General features: G+C 38.8%; 1 protein-coding gene across 13 annotated transcripts in view; it reads left to right on the top strand.

Moving 5' to 3' along the window:
• Window positions 1-19,714, top strand: part of ATRX (ATRX chromatin remodeler) — a 282,829-nt gene that overhangs the window by 72,304 nt on the left and 190,811 nt on the right. For 8 of the 13 annotated variants that reach the window (XM_024240517.3, XM_063721247.1, XM_024240518.3 and 5 more), the window contains 4 exons: window positions 10,727-10,782; window positions 11,719-11,771; window positions 12,651-12,778; window positions 15,421-15,534. In XM_024240517.3, the coding sequence (XP_024096285.1) occupies window positions 10,727-10,782; window positions 11,719-11,771; window positions 12,651-12,778; window positions 15,421-15,534 (351 nt within the window). Of the gene's footprint in view, window positions 1-9,821; window positions 9,845-10,726; window positions 10,783-11,718; window positions 11,772-12,650; window positions 12,779-15,420; window positions 15,535-19,714 lie in introns of those variants that run through there. The other 5 variants (XM_063721248.1, XM_024240521.3, XM_054544754.2 and 2 more) reach the window with 2 other exon arrangements.

Here is a 19,714-nt window from a genome sequence, read left to right as displayed (position 1 = left end):
CTCTGTTGCCCAGGCTGGAGTGCAGTGGTGCAATTATAGCTCACTGCAGCCTCAAACTCCTAGGCTCAAGTGATCCTCCTGCCTCAGCCTCTCGAGTAGCTGAGACTACCTCAGCCTCTCGAGTAGCCAAGACTACAGGCACATGCCACCATACCCAGCTAATTTTTTAATGTTCTGTAGAGACGGGGTCTGGCTCTGTTGCCCAGGCTGGTCTCAGAGTCCCGGCCTCAAGTCATCTTCCCACCATGGCCTCCCAAAGTATTTAGATTACAGGCATCAGCCACTGCATCTGGCTGGTAATAAAACATTAAACATCTTTATTGAAATATAATTTACATGCCATACAATTAACCCATTTAAAGTATAAAATTCAGTGGTTTTTAGTATATTTAATATTTACACATATGTACAATCATCACCACAGTCAATTTTAAAATATTTTTATCACCTCAAAAAGAAACTCCATACCCTTTAGCTATCACCTCCTAGCTCTAAGAAATCACTAATCTAGTTTCTTGTTTTGAGTTTTTTATTTTTATTTTTATTTTTTTTTTGAGACAGAGTCTCGTTCTGTTGCCCAGGCTGGAGTGCAGTAGCTATCTTGGCTTACTGCAACCTCTGCCTCCCAGGTTCAAATGATTCTTGTGCCTTGGCCTCCCAAGTAGCTGGGATTACAGGCGTGCACCACCACACCTGGCGGGGTTTTGCCATGTTGGCCAGGCTGGTCTCAAACTCCTGGCCTCAAGTCATCTGCCCATCTCAGGTTCCCAAAGTGCTGGGACTGCAGGCGTGAGCCACTGCGCCCGGCCTATTTCCCTATTTTGGACTTTCATATGAATGGCATCACATAATACATGTTTTTGTGGCTGATTTCTTTCATTTAGCATAATGTATTCAAGATATCTCTTGTAACATGTGTTAGTACTCCATTCCTTTTTATGGCCACATAATATTCCATTGTATGTGTATACCATATTTGTTTATCCATTTATCCATTGATGGACATTTGTCTTGTTCCCATGTTTTGGCTATTAGGAATAATGCGGCTGTAAATATTGGTATACAGTTTTGTGTGTAGCCATATATTTTTGTTTATCTTGTGTATATACCTAGGAATCTAATTGCTGGATTTCTATGGTAACTATGTTAAATTGTTTGAGGAAATGTCAAACTGTTTTCCAAAGTAGAGATACCATTTTACTTTTCCACCTGGAGTATATAAAGATTGTGAGTTCTTCACATCCATGCCAACCATTGTTAATAACAGACTTTTTGATTCTAGCCATTCTAGTGTATGTGAAGTAGTATCTCATTGTGATTTTAGTTTTCAACTGCCTGAAGGCTAATGATGTTGAACATCATTTCATGTGCTTATTTGTAGTTTGTATATATTCATTGGAGAAATTTCTATTCAAACCCTCTGTCCAGTCTTTTTTTTTTTTTTTTTTTTTGACAGGGTCCTGCTCTGTTTCCCAGGCTGGAGTGCAGTGGCATGATCTCAGCTCACAGCACCCTCAACCTCCCTGGCTCAAATGATCTTCCCACCTCAGCCTCCCGAGTAGCTAAGACTATGGGTGTGTGCCACAGTGCCCAGCTAATTTTTGTTTATTTTTTATAGAGACGGGGTCTTAATTTGTTGCCCAAGCTGGTCTTGAACTCTTGTGCTTAAGCAATTCACCCGCTTTGGCCTCCCAAAGTGCTGGGATTACAGGCGTGAGCCACCGTGCCTAGCCCCTTTGCCCATTTTTAAAATGGGTATTTATGCTTTCATTGTTAATTTGTAAGAATTCTTTATATATTCTAATTTTTTTATTGTAAAATATGCATAACACAAAAATTGCCATTTTAACTAATTTTAAATGTACAGTCCTGTAACATTAAGTAAAATTGTTGTGCATTCACCACCACCATCCGTGTCTAGTACTTTTTCATCTTCCCCAAGTGAAACTCTGTACCCATCACATACTAACTCCCCAATCTTCCCTCTCCTTAGCCTTGCAAACACCATTCTACAGTCTCTTCCTAGGAATTTGACTACTCTAAGAACTTCATATACATATAATCCTACAATATTTGTCCTTCTGACATATTTTACTTAGCACAATGTGTTGAAGGTTATCCATGTTGTAGTATATCTCAAATTTTCATTTTTTGAAATGAAGTCTGAATACCATTCCATTGTATGTATATACCACATTTTGTTTATCTATCCATATTTCAGTGGGCACTTGGATAAGATATATAATTTGGAAATACTTTCCCCTACTCTTTGAGTTGTCTTTATTTATTTTTAGATACAGGGTTTTGCTCTGTTGCTCAGGCTGGGGTGCAGTGGCAAGATCATAGTTCACTGCAGCCTTGAACTCCTGGGTACAAGCAATCCTCCCATCTCAGTCTCCCAAGTAGATGAGACTATAGTTGTGTGCCACCATGTCCGGCTAGTATTTTTTTTTATTTTTTAGAGATGAGGTCTTACCATGTTGCCCAGGCCCCAGGCTGAGCTTGAACTCCTGTCCTCAAGCGATCCACCTTGGCCTCCCAAGTAGCTGGGATTACAGGCATGAGACACTGCACCCAGTTGGGTTGTCTTTAATTGAAGCACGAAAGTTACTAATTTTGATGAACTTTTATTTATCTGTTTTTCCTTTTGTTGCTCATTCTTTTGGTGTCTTTAAGAATCCATTACCAAATTGAAGGTAATGAAGATTTACCCCCATGTTTTCTTCCAAAAGTTTTATAGATTTAGTTCTTAAATTTAGGTCTTTGATCTACTTTGAGTTAATGTTTTGTATATGTTGTGAGGTAGGGGTCCAGCTTCATTTTTTGTAGGTTTCTAACCAGTTGTCTCAGCACCATTTATTGAAAGACTATTCTTTCTTCATTTAATGGTCTTGCCACCCTTGTCAGAAATCAGTGGGACTGTTGGGCATGGTGGCTCATGTCTGTAATCCCAGCACTTTGGGAGGCTGAGGCGGGAGGGGTACTCGGGCCCAGGAGTTCCAGACCAGCCTGGACAACACAGTGAGACTCCATCTCTATTAAAAAAAAAAAATGCCAGGCATAGTGGTGTGTGCCTGTAGTCCCAGCTACTTAGGAAGCTGAGGCAGAAGGATCTCTTGAGCCCAGGAGATTGAGGCTGCAGTGAGCCATGATTGTACCACTGCACCCTAGCCTGGGTGACAGAGTGAGATCCTGTCTCCAAAAAAAAATTAAAAAAAAAAAAATCAGCTGGTCATAGATATATGGGTTTATTTCTGGACTCTTAATTCTGTTTGTTTTTTACCAGTACTCCACAGTCTTGATTGCATTGTTTTACAGTTTTGTGCAAAGTTGCACCAAAGTTGTGTAGTTTTGCAAAACTGGCAATCAAGACCGTGCAGTACTGGCAAAATCAGGAAGTGTGAGTCTTCATACTTTTCATTTTTCAAAATTATCTGCCTATTCTGAACGTTTTCAATTCTCTATGAATTTTAACTCTTTGTTTTTTCTTGGTAGAGATGGAGTTTCACTATGTTTCTGAGGCTGTTCTTAAACTTCTGTCCTCAAGTGATCCTTCCACCTCGGCCTCCCAAAGTGCTGGGATTATAGGTCTGAGCCACCATGCCTGGTCCATATGAATTTTGGAATGAGCTTGTCAATTTTCACAAAGAAGTCAGCTGGGATTCTGACAGAGATTGCAGCGTGTCTGTAGATTAGTTTGTGGAGTATTGGTGATGGCAGCGGTGGGCTGTCTGGAGTGGCTGCTGCCATCACACTGGCTGCAGCAGGGAGACATGGCCAGGGCTGCACGGTCTATAGAGTTGGTGGGAGCCAGGGGCAAGCAGGAGCCCCAGCCCTTCCAAATTGGAGCTCCCTGGGTCCTGCTGCAGCTGCCTAAGCCATGGCTGTAGACCTGGGCATCCCTGTGCTCTTGAGTCTTGGGAGCAGGCGGGAGCCCCACCCTCCCAGGTGCAACTGCAGCTGGCCAAACCATGGCTGCAGTCCCAGGCCTCTCATTCCATGGAGCAGGCAGGAGACCCACCCTGCCATGTGCAGCTGCAGTCTCCCAAACTGCAGCTACAGACCCTTGCCTTCTGCTCCACGAGCAGGCAGGAGCCCTGGGTGCAGCAGGAGCCCTGGGTGCAGCCGCAGTCATCCAAACCATGGCTGCAGATCTTGCCTTCTGCTTTATGGAGCAGGCTGGAGTCCCACCCTCCTGGGCACAGCTATAGCTGCCCAAATTGTGGGTATAGACCAGGGCCTCCTGCTTTATGGGGCAGGCAGGAGCTCTGCCCCACTGGGTGCAGCTGCAGCCACCCAAATCATGGGGGGGCTGCAGACCCAGGTGTCTCTGCACTCTTGGGGCCTGGGAAGGCCCCCTTGCTCTCATAGGCTTGGAAGTGCCTGCTCCTGCTGCCTGGCTTCTCCCTGCTGTTGGCACCTGCTCTGATCTTGGGGCAAAGTTGGGGCCGAGCTTGGGTGCTGTCGTAGCCTGGCCAGGTGTGCACATGCTTGGGAAACTGCTGACATGCCAGTCTCCTGCTGCCTTGACCCCCTCCACACTTTGGGTACTGACAAACATAGGGAAGCTGAGGCAGGGCTGAGAGCATTTCAGCACTGGCCTGCAGGTGCCCCCTTGCATCTACAGCCTGGGCATCATGAATGGCAGCAGGAGGTAGACAGGTTCCTCAGTGGAAGGTGGTGGGTCCCCGGCGAGGACCCACCTTCAGGCCAGGGAAAGCCTGAAGGCTGGAGGTTGGGCTACCAGTCGCATGGATCAGAGTGGGAACTTGTGGTGCCTTTTCTGGGCCTGCCCGTGGACCAATTGGCATGCACATCCTCCCCTCTGAGGCCCATAGAAACCCCAGGCTCAGCCAGAGCTGAACAGATGTCAGGATGACCAGCTGCAGAGAGGAGCAACCCACTCTAGGGCCTCCTCTCTGCTATGAGCTGCGGAGGTGACAAGATGACCTTCCTGCAAAGAGGTGCCACCCATTCTAGGGCCTCCTCTTTGCTGAGAGCTGCAGAGACGATGGGTCGACTTTCCTGCAGAGAGGTACTAGCCATACTAGGGCCTCCTCTCTACTGAGAGCTGCAGAGACGAAGGAGAGATGATGGGGAGATGATGGGATGACCTGCCTGCAAAGAGGAGCCACCCACTCTCAGGCCTCCTCTCTCCTGAGAGCTGTGCAGATGACAGGATAATCAGCTGCTGAGAGGAGCTACCCTCTCTGCTGATAGCAGAACACTTGTAGTAACGACTTGCCTAGCAGAGAAGAACCACCCTCTCTGCTAGGAGCTGAATACTTGTTGGGATACCCTGACTGTGGAAAGGGGCTGCCCCCTTTGGGTTTCCTCTGAGCTCTTCTATTGCTCAATAAAGCCCCTCTCCACTTTTCTGTGCACCTCATTCTTCTTGGGTGCAGGACAAGAACTTGGGACCTGCCTAATGAGGCTAAAAGAGCTGTAACACAAACAGGGCTGAGACATGCCCCTTGCTCACCTTGTTGCAGGTGAAGAGAAGGAAAGAAGAGCTGCAGCCCTTTGGGGAGCCCAGACCTGGGAGCTCCCCGAGCCAGGGCTGTGACTCCCTCTTTGGGGCCCTGCCTGCGGTTCCTGGTGTCTCCAAACTTCTGGGTGCCACCGTGTTCCCTGGTGCCAGCTGTGGATGCTGCTTGTGGTGTTCATGGTCCAGCTGCAGCCTCACGGAGAAAGAGCTGATGCCCGTGCTGGCACCTGGAGCCGCGTGCCCCGCTGCAGCCGCCAGGATGTCTGATTGCGCAGTGGCTGGACCCCATACTTGGCTCACATACCCCTCGCTGCTTCATCCAGTCTCCCTTGGCCATCATAGGATACAGTCCAGTAGCATGAGCCGAGTGTAGCCGGCCAGGCCAAATAGGCGGGACGAGGCCAGCAGGCCTGAGCAAAACTCTGGCACAGGTGCCACCAGCCACAGATGTTTCTGGCCAGAAAAGTGACACCCTAAAGATTCTGTAACACTGGCATCATAAGAATGATAAATCTTATGGCTTGGCCTGGTGGCTGATGGAATTGTGTGCTTTAAATGGGTAAATTGTATGGTGTGTAAATTGTATCTCAAGGATGTTTAATGTTTTATCACTGGCGAGGTGCGATGACTCATGCCTGTAATTCCAGCACTTTGGGAGGCTGAGGTGGGAGGATTACTTGAGGACAGGAATTTGAGACCAGCCTGGGAAACATAGCCAGAACCCATCTCTACAAAACATTTAAAAATCAGCCAGGCATGGTGGCGTGTGCCTGTAGTGCCAGCTAATCAGGATACTGAGGCAGGAGGATCACTTGAGCCCAGGAATTTGAGGCCACAGTGAGCTATAATTGTACCACTGCACTCCAGCCTGGGCAATAGAGTGAGACTCTGTCCCTAATAATAAAAAAAAAAATGTTATCTTCTAATTCATGAACATGAAGTGTTTTTCCATTGATTTAGATCTTTAATTTCTTTCAATAGCGTTTTATAATTTTCAGAGTATGTTTTGTACTTCTTTTTTTTAAAAAAAATTATTTCCTTCTAATTCTGTTATAAATGGAATTCTTTTGTTAATTTCATTTTGAGATTATTCATTGCAAGTGTATAGACATAACATTGATTTTTGTTTATTGTCCTTGTACCCATCAATCTTCCTGAACTAATTTTATTCCCGTAATTCTTTTATTATTATTATTATTTTTTGAGATAGTCTTGCTCTGTTCCCCAGGCTGGGGTGCAGTGGTGCGATCTTGGCTGACTGCAACCTCTGCCTCCCAGGTTCAAGCAATTCTCATGCCTCAGCTTACCGAGTAGCTGGGATTACAGGCACCTGCCACCATGCCCAGCTAATTTTTGTATTTTTAGTAGAGACAGGGTTTTGCCATGTTGGCCAGGCTGGTCTTGAACTCCTGACCTCCGGTGATCTGCCTGCCTCGGCCTCCCAAAGTTTTGGGATTACAGGTGTGAGCCACTGCGCCCAGCCTATTCCAATAATTCTTTGGTGGATTCCTTAGGATCTTCTATGTATGAGATAATGTCATATTCTAATAAGGATAGTTTTATTTTTTATTTTTTTTGAGGCAGTCTCGCTTTGTTGACCAGGGTGGAGTGCAGTGGCATGACCTCAGCTCACTGCAACCTCTACCTCCCGGGTTCAAGTGATTATCCTACCTCAGCCTCCCTAGTAGCTGGGATTACAGGGATGCGCCACGACACCCGGCAAATTTCTGTACTTTTAGTAGAGACGGGTTTTTGCCATGTTGGCTAGGCTGGTCTTGAACTCCTGACCTCAGGTGATCCACCTGCCTCAGCCTCCCAAAGTGCTGGGATTACAGGCATCAGCCACTGCGCCTGGCCCTCTAATAGGGATAGTTTCATACCTTCCTTTTAAATACTGATGACTTTCAATTTTTTTTTTTTTTTTAACATGCATGCTCTGAGTAGAATCCGTAGTGCAAAGTTGAATAGAAATGGCGAGAGCAGATTTCCTTGCCTTGTTCCTGATCTTAAGGGGGAAAGCATTCAGTCTGTTGCCATTAAGTATGATATTACCTACCTGTGGGTTTTTGTAGATTTTAAAATTTCCTTTCTTCCTTAATTTATTAGAAAAAAGTTTTTTTTTTTTTTTTTTTTTGAGACGGAGTTTCGCTCTTGTTGCCCAGGCTGGAGTGCAATGGCACAATCTCGGCTCACTGCAGCCTCCACCTCCTGGATTCAAGCGATTCTCCTGTCTCAGCCTCCCGAGTAGCTAGGATTACAGGTGCATGCCACCACGCCCAGCTAATTTTTGTATTTTTAGTAGCAACAGGGTTTCATCATATTGGTCAAGCTGGTCTCGAACTCCTGACCTCAGGTGATCCACCCACCTCAGCCTCCCAAAGTGCTAGGATTACAGGTGTGAGCCACCACACCTGGCCAGAAAAAAAGATATTTTTAAAGAGCTGTTTTAGGTTCATAGCAAAATTGAGCAAAAAGTACAGTGAGTTCCCATATGTCCCTGCTTCCACACATGCACAGCACCTCCCACTATCAGCATTCCGTAAGAGAGTTGTACATTTGTTGTATAACGTTGATGAACCTACATTGACATGTCATTATTACCAATATATCTTTTTTGGTGAGGTGTCTGTTCATATGTTTCTTTTTTTTTCTTGCTTTAAAATCATGTTGTTTTATTATTGTTGAGTTTTAAGCATTCTTTGTATTGTTTGGATAATTGTCTTTTATCAGATGTGTACTTTGTGAAGATTTTCTCCCAGTCTCTAGCCTGTCTTCTGATTTGAAGTTTTCTAATATTTTTGTGGACTTTTGTATATACCAAAGTATAACCCAAATGCATACTTTATGTTAAGGTTCATTCTTGGTGTTATACATTTTAAAGATTTTTGACAAATATATAATGACCTGCATTCACCATTGTAGTATCATACAGAATAGTTTCACTGCCCTAAAAATTTCCTGTGCTGTGCCTGTTTCTTCATCCCTTTCTCCCCTGTGAGCACTGGCAGCCACTGATCTTTTTACTTTCTCCATAGTTTTGCCTTTTTCAGATTGTCATGGTTGTAATCTCATGTAGCCTTTCCAGACTGGCTTCTTTCACATAGTAATCTGCATTTGTTTCCTCCATGTCTCTTTGTAGCTTGATAGCTAATTTATTTGTAGTGCTGAATAATTCCATTGTCTGGATGTACTACAGTTTGTTTATCCATTCATCTTCTAAAGGACATCTTGGTTGCTTCCAAGTTTTGGCAGTTATGAATAAAGCTGCTTATAAAGATATTTATATAAGTAAATGAAGATGTTTACATAAAATAAAGATGTTTATAAATATCTCCATGCAGGTTATTTTGTGGATATATGTTTTCAGCTTCTTTGGATAAATACCAAGGAGTGTGATTGCTGCTTTATATATGTTATGCTTAGTTTTGTAAGAAATTGCTGAACTGTTTTCCTGAGTGGCTGTACCATTTTGCAGTCCCACCAGCAATAAATGATAGTTTCTTTTGCTCCATACGCTTCTCAGCAGTTTTGGTATAGTCAGTGTTCTGAATTTTGGCTATTCTAATAGGCGTGTAGGGGTATATTGTTTTAATTTGCAATTCCCTAATGACATGTTGAGCATTTTTTCATGTGCTTATTTGCGTCTGTATATCTTTTTTGGTGAGGTGTCTGTTCATATGTTTCTTTTTTTTTCCTTGCTTTAAAATCATGTTGTTTTATTATTGTTGAGTTTTAAGCATTCTTTGTATTGTTTGGATAATTGTCTTTTATCAGATGTGTACTTTGTGAAGATTTTCTCCCAGTCTCTAGCCTGTCTTCTGATTTGAAGTTTTCTAATATTTTTGTGGACTTTTGTATCTATATTCATAAGTGATACTTGCCTGTAGTTTTCTCTATTTGTGATATGTTTTTTATATCAGGGCAATACTGTTTTCATAAAATGAGTTGGGAAATGTTGCCTCCTTTTCTGTTTTTTAGAAGAGTTTGTGAAGCATTGGTATTAGTTCTTTTTTAAATGTTTGTTATAATTAAGTGGTGAGAACATTTGGGCCTTTTCTTTATGGGTAGCTTTTTTTATTGCTGATTTAATCTCATCGATTGTTACAGGTCTATTCACACATGTTTCTTCTTGAGTCAGTTTTAGTAGTTTGTGTTTTGGAATTTGTTCATTTCATGTAAGTTATTTAATTTTTTTGGCACACAGTTGTTCATAGTATTCCTTTATAATCTGTTTATTTCAGTAAGATTAGTAGTAATGTCCTCTTTTTCATTTCTGATTCTAGTAACTTGAGTCTTGTTTCTTTTTTTTCTTGGTCAGTCTACCCTAAAGTTTGTTCATCTTTTCTTCCCCCGCAGGTAAGTTGTTACACAATCCCTAGCAGATTCCAACTTTCATGGCCAAGGTCCTCCTTGATCATCTTTTTAAAGAATTAGTTTTTGGCCAGGTGCCTGTGGCTCACGCCCGCAATCTCAGCACTTTGGGAGGCCAAGGTGGGCAGACCACTTGAACCCAGGAGTTAGAGACCAGCCTGGGCAACATGACAAAACCCCATCTCCACAAAAAATTAGCCGGGTGTGGTTGTGCGCGCCTGTAGTTCCAGCTGCCTGGGAGGCTTAGAGGGGAGGATCACCTGAACCTGGGAGGTTGAGGGTAAAGTGAACCATGATAGCACCTCTGCACTCCAGTATGGACAATGGAGTGAGACCCTATCTCCAAAAAAAAAAAAGGAAAAGGAAAAGAACTACTCTTTGGTTTTATTGATTTTTTTTTTTCCTATTGCTTTTCTATTTCCTGTTTCATTAGTTTCATGAATTTCTGCCATAATCTTTATTATTTCCTTCTCCTTGATTTTGGTTTAGTTTGCTCTTATTTTCCCAGTATTTTATGGTAAAATGAAATATACTTTATTGGCAGTATGTTTTTTATTTTTAGTGTAATAGTTTAAATTTTCTTCTACTGGGAAATGTCTTGCAATATTTATAAACTACAACAGGAAATGTTTTTATACCAAAGTAATCTTTATAGAGATTTCATGCTTTATGAGGAGGGGTTAGTATGCAAAAGGAGAGGGATTCTAGTGAAAGAACACTTCTAGGAATATTTTAATGTGAGTAGTGTGTTAACAATACTGCCAGACTTCATATTGTGAGAATGGGTTTGTGGAGTTATAGGTATTGATGTTCTGTTTGATAATGCGTCAAAGAGATAAATAATGTTCTTTATTTCTTCTTTTTTAGATAAAATCAGTGGTTCTGGAAGTAACTCTGATATGATGGAAAACAGCAAGGAAGAGGTAAGGATAATTATTTAGAGATATTTGTTAGTTACTGTTAACCAATTAGAGCATATGTCTTTAGATTGCTTCTAGACACATGTATGTGTCGAAGGCTACCGATACCCAGTTGTCATTATACTTCAGTTTCGTTGTTTTCCAGTTTGAGAACAGGTGTTCATTGTTTCTGTTATTGTCGTGGTTCACTTCAGTGGTTTACCTAAAGTCAGACAACTGAAGACTTCCAACAGATAAATATTTAACTGTCTTTGTATTGCCCCAGAGGTGTTTGAGGTGGATGTTATGGGCATGAACTCCATGGTTGTGAAATCTCTCAAAACTTGGTATCTAGAGTCTGCTAAGCATTATTATAGCAACTCATAACGAGGTCCTTTGCCTGATACACAGGTCTACAACTATGGTTTTGGGAATTTTTTGATCTACTGTAAAAAAACTGAATGCAGTAAAATATATTGATTATACTGGCAAAATGAGGGTAAGTTTAGTATCTCAAAGCAAGTTGTAGAAGTTACTTCATGCCATATGTTAGCTTAGAGAAGAATGAAACATATTTAGATCCTTAAAACTCCCTACTTCTGTTGAGATCTGATTACTTCTGCATCTTTGTTTTGTCTTTGTTGACTGGGGCCATGATCATTTTACAGCAGTGTATTCCCCACAGCATGCCACAGCAACCATGTAAAAAATGAGAAATTTAATCTTCAGCCAAGGAAACCTGGCAGTAAATGAGAATTAGTTTTTATTTTTATTTTTTTGCCTCTGTGTTCCTTATGTGGTAGAGAATTAGTTTTTGAAGTTCCTTTTAGAAAAATATTCTAGGCACATAAATAGCATCTCATTATATCACTGTATTGAAGTTGCTATAGGGAAATAGCTAATTGTAGGGATGCTGTTTTGAGAATTTTATTCACTTTTATATTTATGTCTCACATCTAGGGAACTAGCTCTTCAGAAAAATCCAAGTCTTCAGGATCGTCACGATCAAAGAGGTTGGTTGATGTTGAAGGGACAAAAAGTTATTTTCTTTTTCAGGTTATTTTCTGTTTCTAAAACCATATTTTTTCTGAACTCATGTCAAGCACTATTCTGAGTTAAGTATTCTATGCAAATATACATATTTGAAAATGATTAGCATAATATAATGAATCCCTTTGTATCTATCACCTGATTTCAACAATTGTTATTCATTCTAACTTTGAATTTTAAAGGGTTTTTTAAGGATTTATTATGTATTAGTGGCCCTTGCAATATGTAGTTTATTTCATTAGACAATATATGTCCTTGAAAAAGGAGAAAATAATTGTTGAATGCCTTATGAGGCAGTGGGTTTTTTGGGTTATATGAAATTGTCTAGGATAGGGAGTTAGTCATCATAGTTGTAAGTTATAAGGAGAAAAAAGAGTGGTATAAAACACTTTTTTCTGCTAAATTGTCAACTCAAGTCATACATAAAAACTGAAACTTTTCTAACATAATATAGTACCCAATATACTATGCAGTATAATTCTTATTAGAAGTTTGCTGCTTAGTCTATTGGACTTTCATTGTTTCTAACCAGTGGGAATGTCTCTTAAAAACCAAGCTTGCTTGATATTAATTTATTCTCTAAAGTATTGATTCTTAAAGAAGAGTGTCCTCCAGGGTCTCCCTGGTAGCTTTTTCAGAATGTATATGCCTTGGTCCTGCTCCAGACCTACTGAATCATAATCTTCAGTGATATGGTATAGACATACATGCTTCCCTAGGTGATTCTGATGTGCTTCCTGGTTGAGACCCACTGCTCAATCTCAACATGTTATTTATGTTCTTTGGGTATTGTTCCAGTTGTCAAAAACGTTCATAATTCTATGAACTTAATTCTTTCATAGGAAACCTTCAATTGTAACAAAGTATGTAGAATCAGATGATGAAAAACCTTTGGATGATGAAACTGTAAATGAAGATGCGTCTAATGAAAATTCAGAAAATGATATTACTATGCAAAGCTTGCCAAAAGGTAATGTGTGTTAATTTTTCATGAAGTTAAAGTTGAAATGAATTTTTAAACATCATTCTTATAAAATTGGAACTTGATTACTGTTAGCTATGTACAAAAGACCAAACATGGCGTTTTCCTACTGGTTGTCTAGAAATGTATTTGTATGCCAATGATAATGTGTGTTATTGAAGTTAAAAATTTGGAATATTCAGTTAGTTTTGTAAAGAATGAAATCTATTTTTTTCTTTCCTTTGAGTTTTAGACAAGGGGCTTTAGTTTCCAAATTATACTTCAATGTGTAAGCAGGTTTAAAAATTTAATACATTAGGTTTTGGTTCAGTCAATGTTAATGTGCTTGCTTTATACAAAAATGTAATGACTGTTCCTGAAAACTTAAACAAAAATCATTTACAGTTTAGTTTAGTCTTATTGCATTCTTAAATTCCATAAGGCTAAAAGCTGAAGTTAACTATCATAGATAGATGTAGTTGTATTTCTTGCTGTTATCTTTTTTAAAAAACTTTGTCACATACCTCTCAACTGTTGAAGTTATAACCATAAAACCTTGTTAATAAGAATGGGGAAAAATAGCCAAATGAATATCTTGGACTCTTCATAGCTCAAGTCTGAGAGCAATATAATTGGATGATGAGAATGACAGGGAACTTGGTTCAAAGAGTCAAATTTTAGATTTTTTTCTTTGTTAAATAATATGTTGTAGTCTCTTGGCAGATTTTTCAAATTCATTCTCATAGATCTTTTACAGCAGTGCTGATTAAACCTTGTTCCCTGTCTATGTTTTTATGACATATTTTCAAATTATGGAAGTTTAAAAAATACAGTAGGTAGGAGGGATGGGACTTCCCTTGACTAGGATAAATTAGAAGTTACAAAAGGTGATAAATGAAATAAGGAAAGGAAATTAATGAAAGGAGAGAGATAGGGGCCTACCACTTACTTAGCTTTGCAAATCATTTATGACAATTTTATATAATGGTTTTGGTGACCAAGGGCAGAAACAACTAACATGGGAGTCTAAGTCCCATAGGTGGTGACTTACTTTGGATTTTTACATTCTCAGTGGTTGTCACTGGGAGTGTTTATGATATAAGAAATAGGAATTCAAACTTTAATTGTACTGTGGAAGAAAGTCAGCATATGATGTTACTAACCTGAACTATGCCTAATTCTGTCAGACCAAAACAAAAACAGACCCGTTTCATAAGGTTAAATTTGGGTGTTTATATTATTGTTGTAATATTTATTGAGTATGTATAAGTACCAGGCTCTTACAGAATTAACTCCTTTAATCCTCAAAACAACACTGTAAGGTAGTTATTATTTTGCTTGTAGAGATAAAGGAACAAATTCAGAACCCAAGGAACTTTTTCAGCTTTAAATTGAGAAGCTAAGATTTCAACCCAGGTCTGCTTGAATCCAAAGCCTAGTGAGTGCTCTTTTCACTCTGCTGCTTTGCTTCCAATTCTCCCTAGAAGAAATCTAGGGAGAATTCAGGTTTTTTTTTTTTTTTTTTTTTTTTTTTTTTTGTTAATTTAAAATCTTTAGTTCTTTTCAAATGCTGGGGCTTCTCTGAGAGTGTCTACATGCAATGATTGCTGTGAATAACTTTTTTTTGGTGGGGATTATTTAATTTTACTACAATCTGTAAAATCTCAATCATCTGTGTCCTCTCCCCCCACCCTTTCAGAGACTCAGAAACTCATTTACCAACTAGATGCTATAACTTGTCAAAAATTGCTTGTTGAATAACATAGAGCCATGTTTCAGAGAAAGCCCCTGGTGACTACCTGCTTTTTCTTCCTTAATTGTTGCCAATGATAGCCAATTACTAAGCCCAGCAATGTAGGTAAACATTGAAACCTAAACCCTTTTTACTATGCCTGTCTAATTTGCTCTTGAGAGAACTAATGAAAACTAAAATTGACAGCCTCTCTCTTCAGTTCACATGTTTTATAGTTAAGGAAGGATATTCTTTCTAAAATATTAACATAGGGATCAACAAATGATCTCATTCTACAATTTATTGTTAGGGTACTTCAGCTAAAGTATCTTAATCTGTTAAAACTCTTTAAGGACTTTACAGAGTAGTGAAACTTTGACATACCAGTTGGGAAATGCTGCAGTATAGATACAGGAGTAATAGAATGAACTTCATTTCCCCCACCAATACCCCTCCCTTGCAATATAAAACTACCCTTAAAAATCTTTCTGAGTTTATGATTTGGATTATGAAAATAGGATGTCTTTAAAAATTTTTTCCCTCTGAACCACATATTTTATGAATTCTTTATGGAACTTAGCATAGATGTTCATATTCATAACAGCTCTTGTGATAGGCACTATAAAAATTCAGAACTGGGTTGAGGCTTTCTATTTGATTCACACATTTCTTTTGTAATCGCTCCATAATACCTCCCTTTCCTGTTTTTATGAATTATATTTCAACAAATAAACTGTTGACACCTGGCCCTTTTACAGTTTCCCTGTTTTGTTTACTTTTGTGAGGTCCTTATACCAATATCTAAAGCTTGAAAGAAACAAACTATGTACCAGCAATGTTGGCTTTATCTGAACTGAAGTCTTGTACTTCACTTGCACATTTAATATGTGTAATGGTTTTTTAAATGAAATCATTCTAGGTACAGTGATTGTACAGCCAGAGCCAGTGCTGAATGAAGACAAAGATGATTTTAAAGGGCCTGAATTTAGAAGCAGAAGTAAAATGAAAACTGAAAATCTCAAAAAACGCGGAGGTAAATACAAGTGAAAATGAAACATGAATTTAAATTGCTGTTTATGACCATATTGGAAAATCGGATGTGCTTACTAAAAATACCTCCACTTTTCTGCCTTTTGTTTATTAAAAGCACTACTTAAATATAACTTCTGTTTCTCTTTGAGCTCTGAAGCAGAAAAGGTTAAACACCATTTATCGAAACACCTTTGCCTTCAGTGGCTATTAAGTTATCTCAAGAAGCGTAGCATTTCCTTCTTCCACATGTTCTATAATACATATATGCCATAATACTATGTTTTTTCCCCCCAACCCTAAAAGAATTTTAGATTCATGCAAAATCTTGTCTGTGGCCTACAGGTAACTTTATATATATTTAGAGTTGCGTAGAGTGACATACATCTGCATTAGTATTAGTTGGGGTATTATAAATGCAAGTCCCTTGACTCCACTCCTCACAAATTAGAATTTCTGTTGATGAGGTCAAGAATGTACTCCAGTTTGTTCTTGTGTACACTAAAGTTTTAAATCCACTAATCTAAGAACAGCAACATGGACATAAATAGGAAGGAGTAGGGAGCTAGAGCTGATAACCCTCCCTCTGTCTTCCAGAGGCACCTCTCCCTTTGTCTGTCTATCCTCCCTTAAACACACAAACGGTGGGGAGTGGTGGCTCACACCTGTAATACCAGCACTTTAGGAAGCGAAGGCAGGAGAATTACTTGAGTCCTGGAGTTTGAGACCAGCTTGGGCAATATGGTGAGACCCCATATATACAAAAAATAAAAATATCAGCTGGACATAGCGGCGCATGCCTGTAGTCCTAGCTATTCTGGAGGCTGAGGTGGGAGGATCACTTGAGCCCAGGTGATCGAGGCTGCAGTGAGCTGTGATTGCACCACTGCACCGCAGCCTGGATGACAGAGTGAGACCCTGTCTCAAAAAAATTAAAACACACACACACACACACACACACACACACACACTCACTCTAATATTGGCTAACCATCTATAAAAAGTTTATATCAGAAGGATTCATTTAGGAATAATAGTGGACTATGTGTCCCACTTGTTTGTGTGTGATTCTTAAATGGTGCCTATATATATTTTGGGGCAGCTTAATAGAGCCAGAATTCATAACTATAAAAGGAATGAATCTCCAAATGATAGAACATGACACTAAATTTCTAAGTAGAAGTGTAGTGAAAGCATATCCATTTAATTTTGATCAGATTATATAATTGTGAAATTATAGTGAACTTCTTATATTGGTGAAATTTTGTGTGGATTTTTATTTTAATGCTATGATTATCTTGCTGGAACCAGTAAAATATATTATTATAACATATTTTATATATTCGTTTTCCGATTAAATAATTTGTAAGGTTGTTGGCAAAAATAAAGGAAATATTATTTAGTCTTTTGTCCACAAAGGGGTAGTCAACCCCTTTTGAGCATAAGGAATCTTTCTGAGAATCTAGTTCATGGTAGGGAAACTACCATTGCAGCAACAGAGCTCATTAAAGCTAAGGTAGTAGTCTTAAAATTTAAGAGAATCTTTAGTTACAAAGTGATGGTAAAGATCAGTAGTAAGAGTTTCTTTCCTCTGATCATAGGTTCTCTAGAGAAGACAAATAACTAAGTGTTCTGCATTGTGTACACTTAGTGTACAGAGTGTCTAAATGGTGTTTTTTTTGGGAAGGGACCCTGTAGCAGTCAGTGTCTGAAATGTGGATAAGGGCTGAAAGAATAAAAGAACCACTGTTGTTGATGAGGGTATTCCTAGTGCCACTTTGGTATGCTGCTGACATTTGGTCTCAGCTGATAAGTTTCAGGAACATTTTATTGAATGTTCTGTGTAGGAATGTTTTGGTATCACGCTTAAGGGAATACATACATTTATAGCCATCAGTAGCACTTAAATCTTCCACGTCTATTTTCCTCTTAATGATTTGTTACATTTTTAAGCTGTCAGAAATCACACAGGAAACTTAACATTAGGTTTAGTTTATATACACATATATAGATAAATTGGTGATCTGAAATACTGAATTGGTGTAGTTAATATTTAAACTTTTTAAGAAAGCTAGTTCCAAAATTGAAGCCTAACTTAGGAAACTGTCAGGAATGTAAACTTTATATATAAAGTCTTATATTGATTTGGAATAATATTATAACACAAAGATATGGCTAAAGTTAACATTTCAGGAGCTCATTTTTGAAAAAAATTTCAGTATCATACCCTATTTTGACATTCTCTTCCCAGTTTAATTGTTAGAAAGTATATTTTACACCTAACTTTTTTACATGACACAATAATTTTGTTCTATTTAAAACCATTAAAATCTATTGAGCTCAGAAATGAAAATGCCTCTTTTCCATTTATACCATGTTACAATTTTAAATATATTTCATAACTAAAAATAAAAAAATTAAACATGTATACAGCAACAAGTACATAAAGTAACATTTCAACATTTTACCATATTTGCTTCAGATCTCACTTAAGTAAAATATTGGTTCAGTCCTACTCTCATCCATTTCCCCTTCTTCCCACCCCACAGGTAATGATTATATTGAAGTTTTATGCATGTGCATGTGTGTGCATGTTTTTCTGTGTTTTTTTATATATGTATTCATAAAACATTTTTCATTTAAAAGTATAACAAAATAATATGCTGTATATATCATTTGGGAACGTTTTTCATTTAACATTGTTTTTGAATTGTATTCATGTCAGTAAATGTACATCTAGTTTGTTTATTTTTCACTGCTCTGTAGAATTATGTTATATCAATAAGCCACTATTCATTTCCCAGATAGGAAGTTATTCCCAATTTTTCATTTTCTAATTTTCTAATTAGTGCTGTGGTGAATATCCTTCTATTTGATTCCTTGTGCACATATGGGAGAAAATCTCCAAAGAATTACCTAGTTTTGTTTAATTCTTGAACGATATATGCACCAAAGCACATAGAAGATGCTTAGTAAGTATTACTTAACACTGGATGAACATTCAGATTCTACATTTTATTTATCTTGTTAGTTTATCCGAATGAAATCATTATTTGAAATGAAAAAGTATGCTGTGGTGTATTTGTTTCTGTTAAAACAAATACAGAATATATGAATACCCAAGATCAAACTGGTGTTTGTAAATAATGCGATTATAATACATTAGGCTTGTTATGCCTGCTATTAGGTAGGTTGAGATAGGAGGGTTGCTTGAGCTCAGGCGTTTGAGGCTACAGTGACTTTTAATTGTGCCATTGTACTCCAGTCTGGGTGATGGATTGAGACCCCATCTTTAAAATTAAAAATAAATAAATAAATAAAAATATTAGCAACATAAATAGTAAACCTTCAAGTTTACTTTTATCTTCTAAAAAAGTATGATGGTGTTCTTATACATTAAAATTTTTTAGCTTCTGGCTAGGTGTGCTGGCTCACACCTGTAATCCCAGCACTTTGGGAGGCTGAGGCCAGAAGATTGCTTGAGCCCAGGAGTTGGAGACCAGCCTGGGCAACACAGTGAGACCCAGTCTTTAAAAAGAATTAGCTGGGTGTGGTGATGTATGCCTATAGTCCCAGCTACTCAGGAGGCTGAGGTGGGAGGATTGCTTGAGCCTGGGAGGTAGAGGCTGCAGTGAGCTGAATTTGCACCATTGCATTCCAGCCTAGGTGACAGAGTGAGACTCTAGCTCTTAAAATTTTTTTAAAGTTTCTGCAAATAAAAATATTCATGATAATATTTGAGTCCATGGTGCTTTGGACCTTAAACCTAACAGAAACCCAAAAGAGAAAATTAAAAGGGTGAGAAATATATGTGATGTTTTGTTTTTTATTTAAGGATGGAGCCAATTTGTTTTTTAGTTGTCTTCTTTTTATTTGTGAATGTAAGCATTTTGAGTGACTTCTTCTGAATTATAATCTACCATCTTATTTTGATAAAGGTCTTGGTTGCACATCAGGATCATCTTTGAAACTTTAAGAAAATGTCTGAGATATTTTAGTTCAGTGGTTTAGGGGTGGGAATGGCTGTTTTTAAAAAGATTCTTGAGGTGACTCTAATGTTTAGCTCAGGGTGTGAAACACTGCCTTAGCAGAACTAGGGACAAGAGGGAGGCTGGAGAGGTTTCTGTAGGTTTTCTTCAGTCTGTTTTTCAGGAGACAGTACAGAATGGGACTCTGCCTTTTTC

Source organism: Pongo abelii, chromosome X (genome assembly GCF_028885655.2).
Source record: "Pongo abelii isolate AG06213 chromosome X, NHGRI_mPonAbe1-v2.0_pri, whole genome shotgun sequence".
In the NCBI taxonomy this organism is placed as follows: Eukaryota; Metazoa; Chordata; class Mammalia; order Primates; family Hominidae; genus Pongo; species Pongo abelii.
Note: the sequence above shows the minus strand (reverse complement) of the source record. Positions and strands in the feature narration are given on the sequence as shown.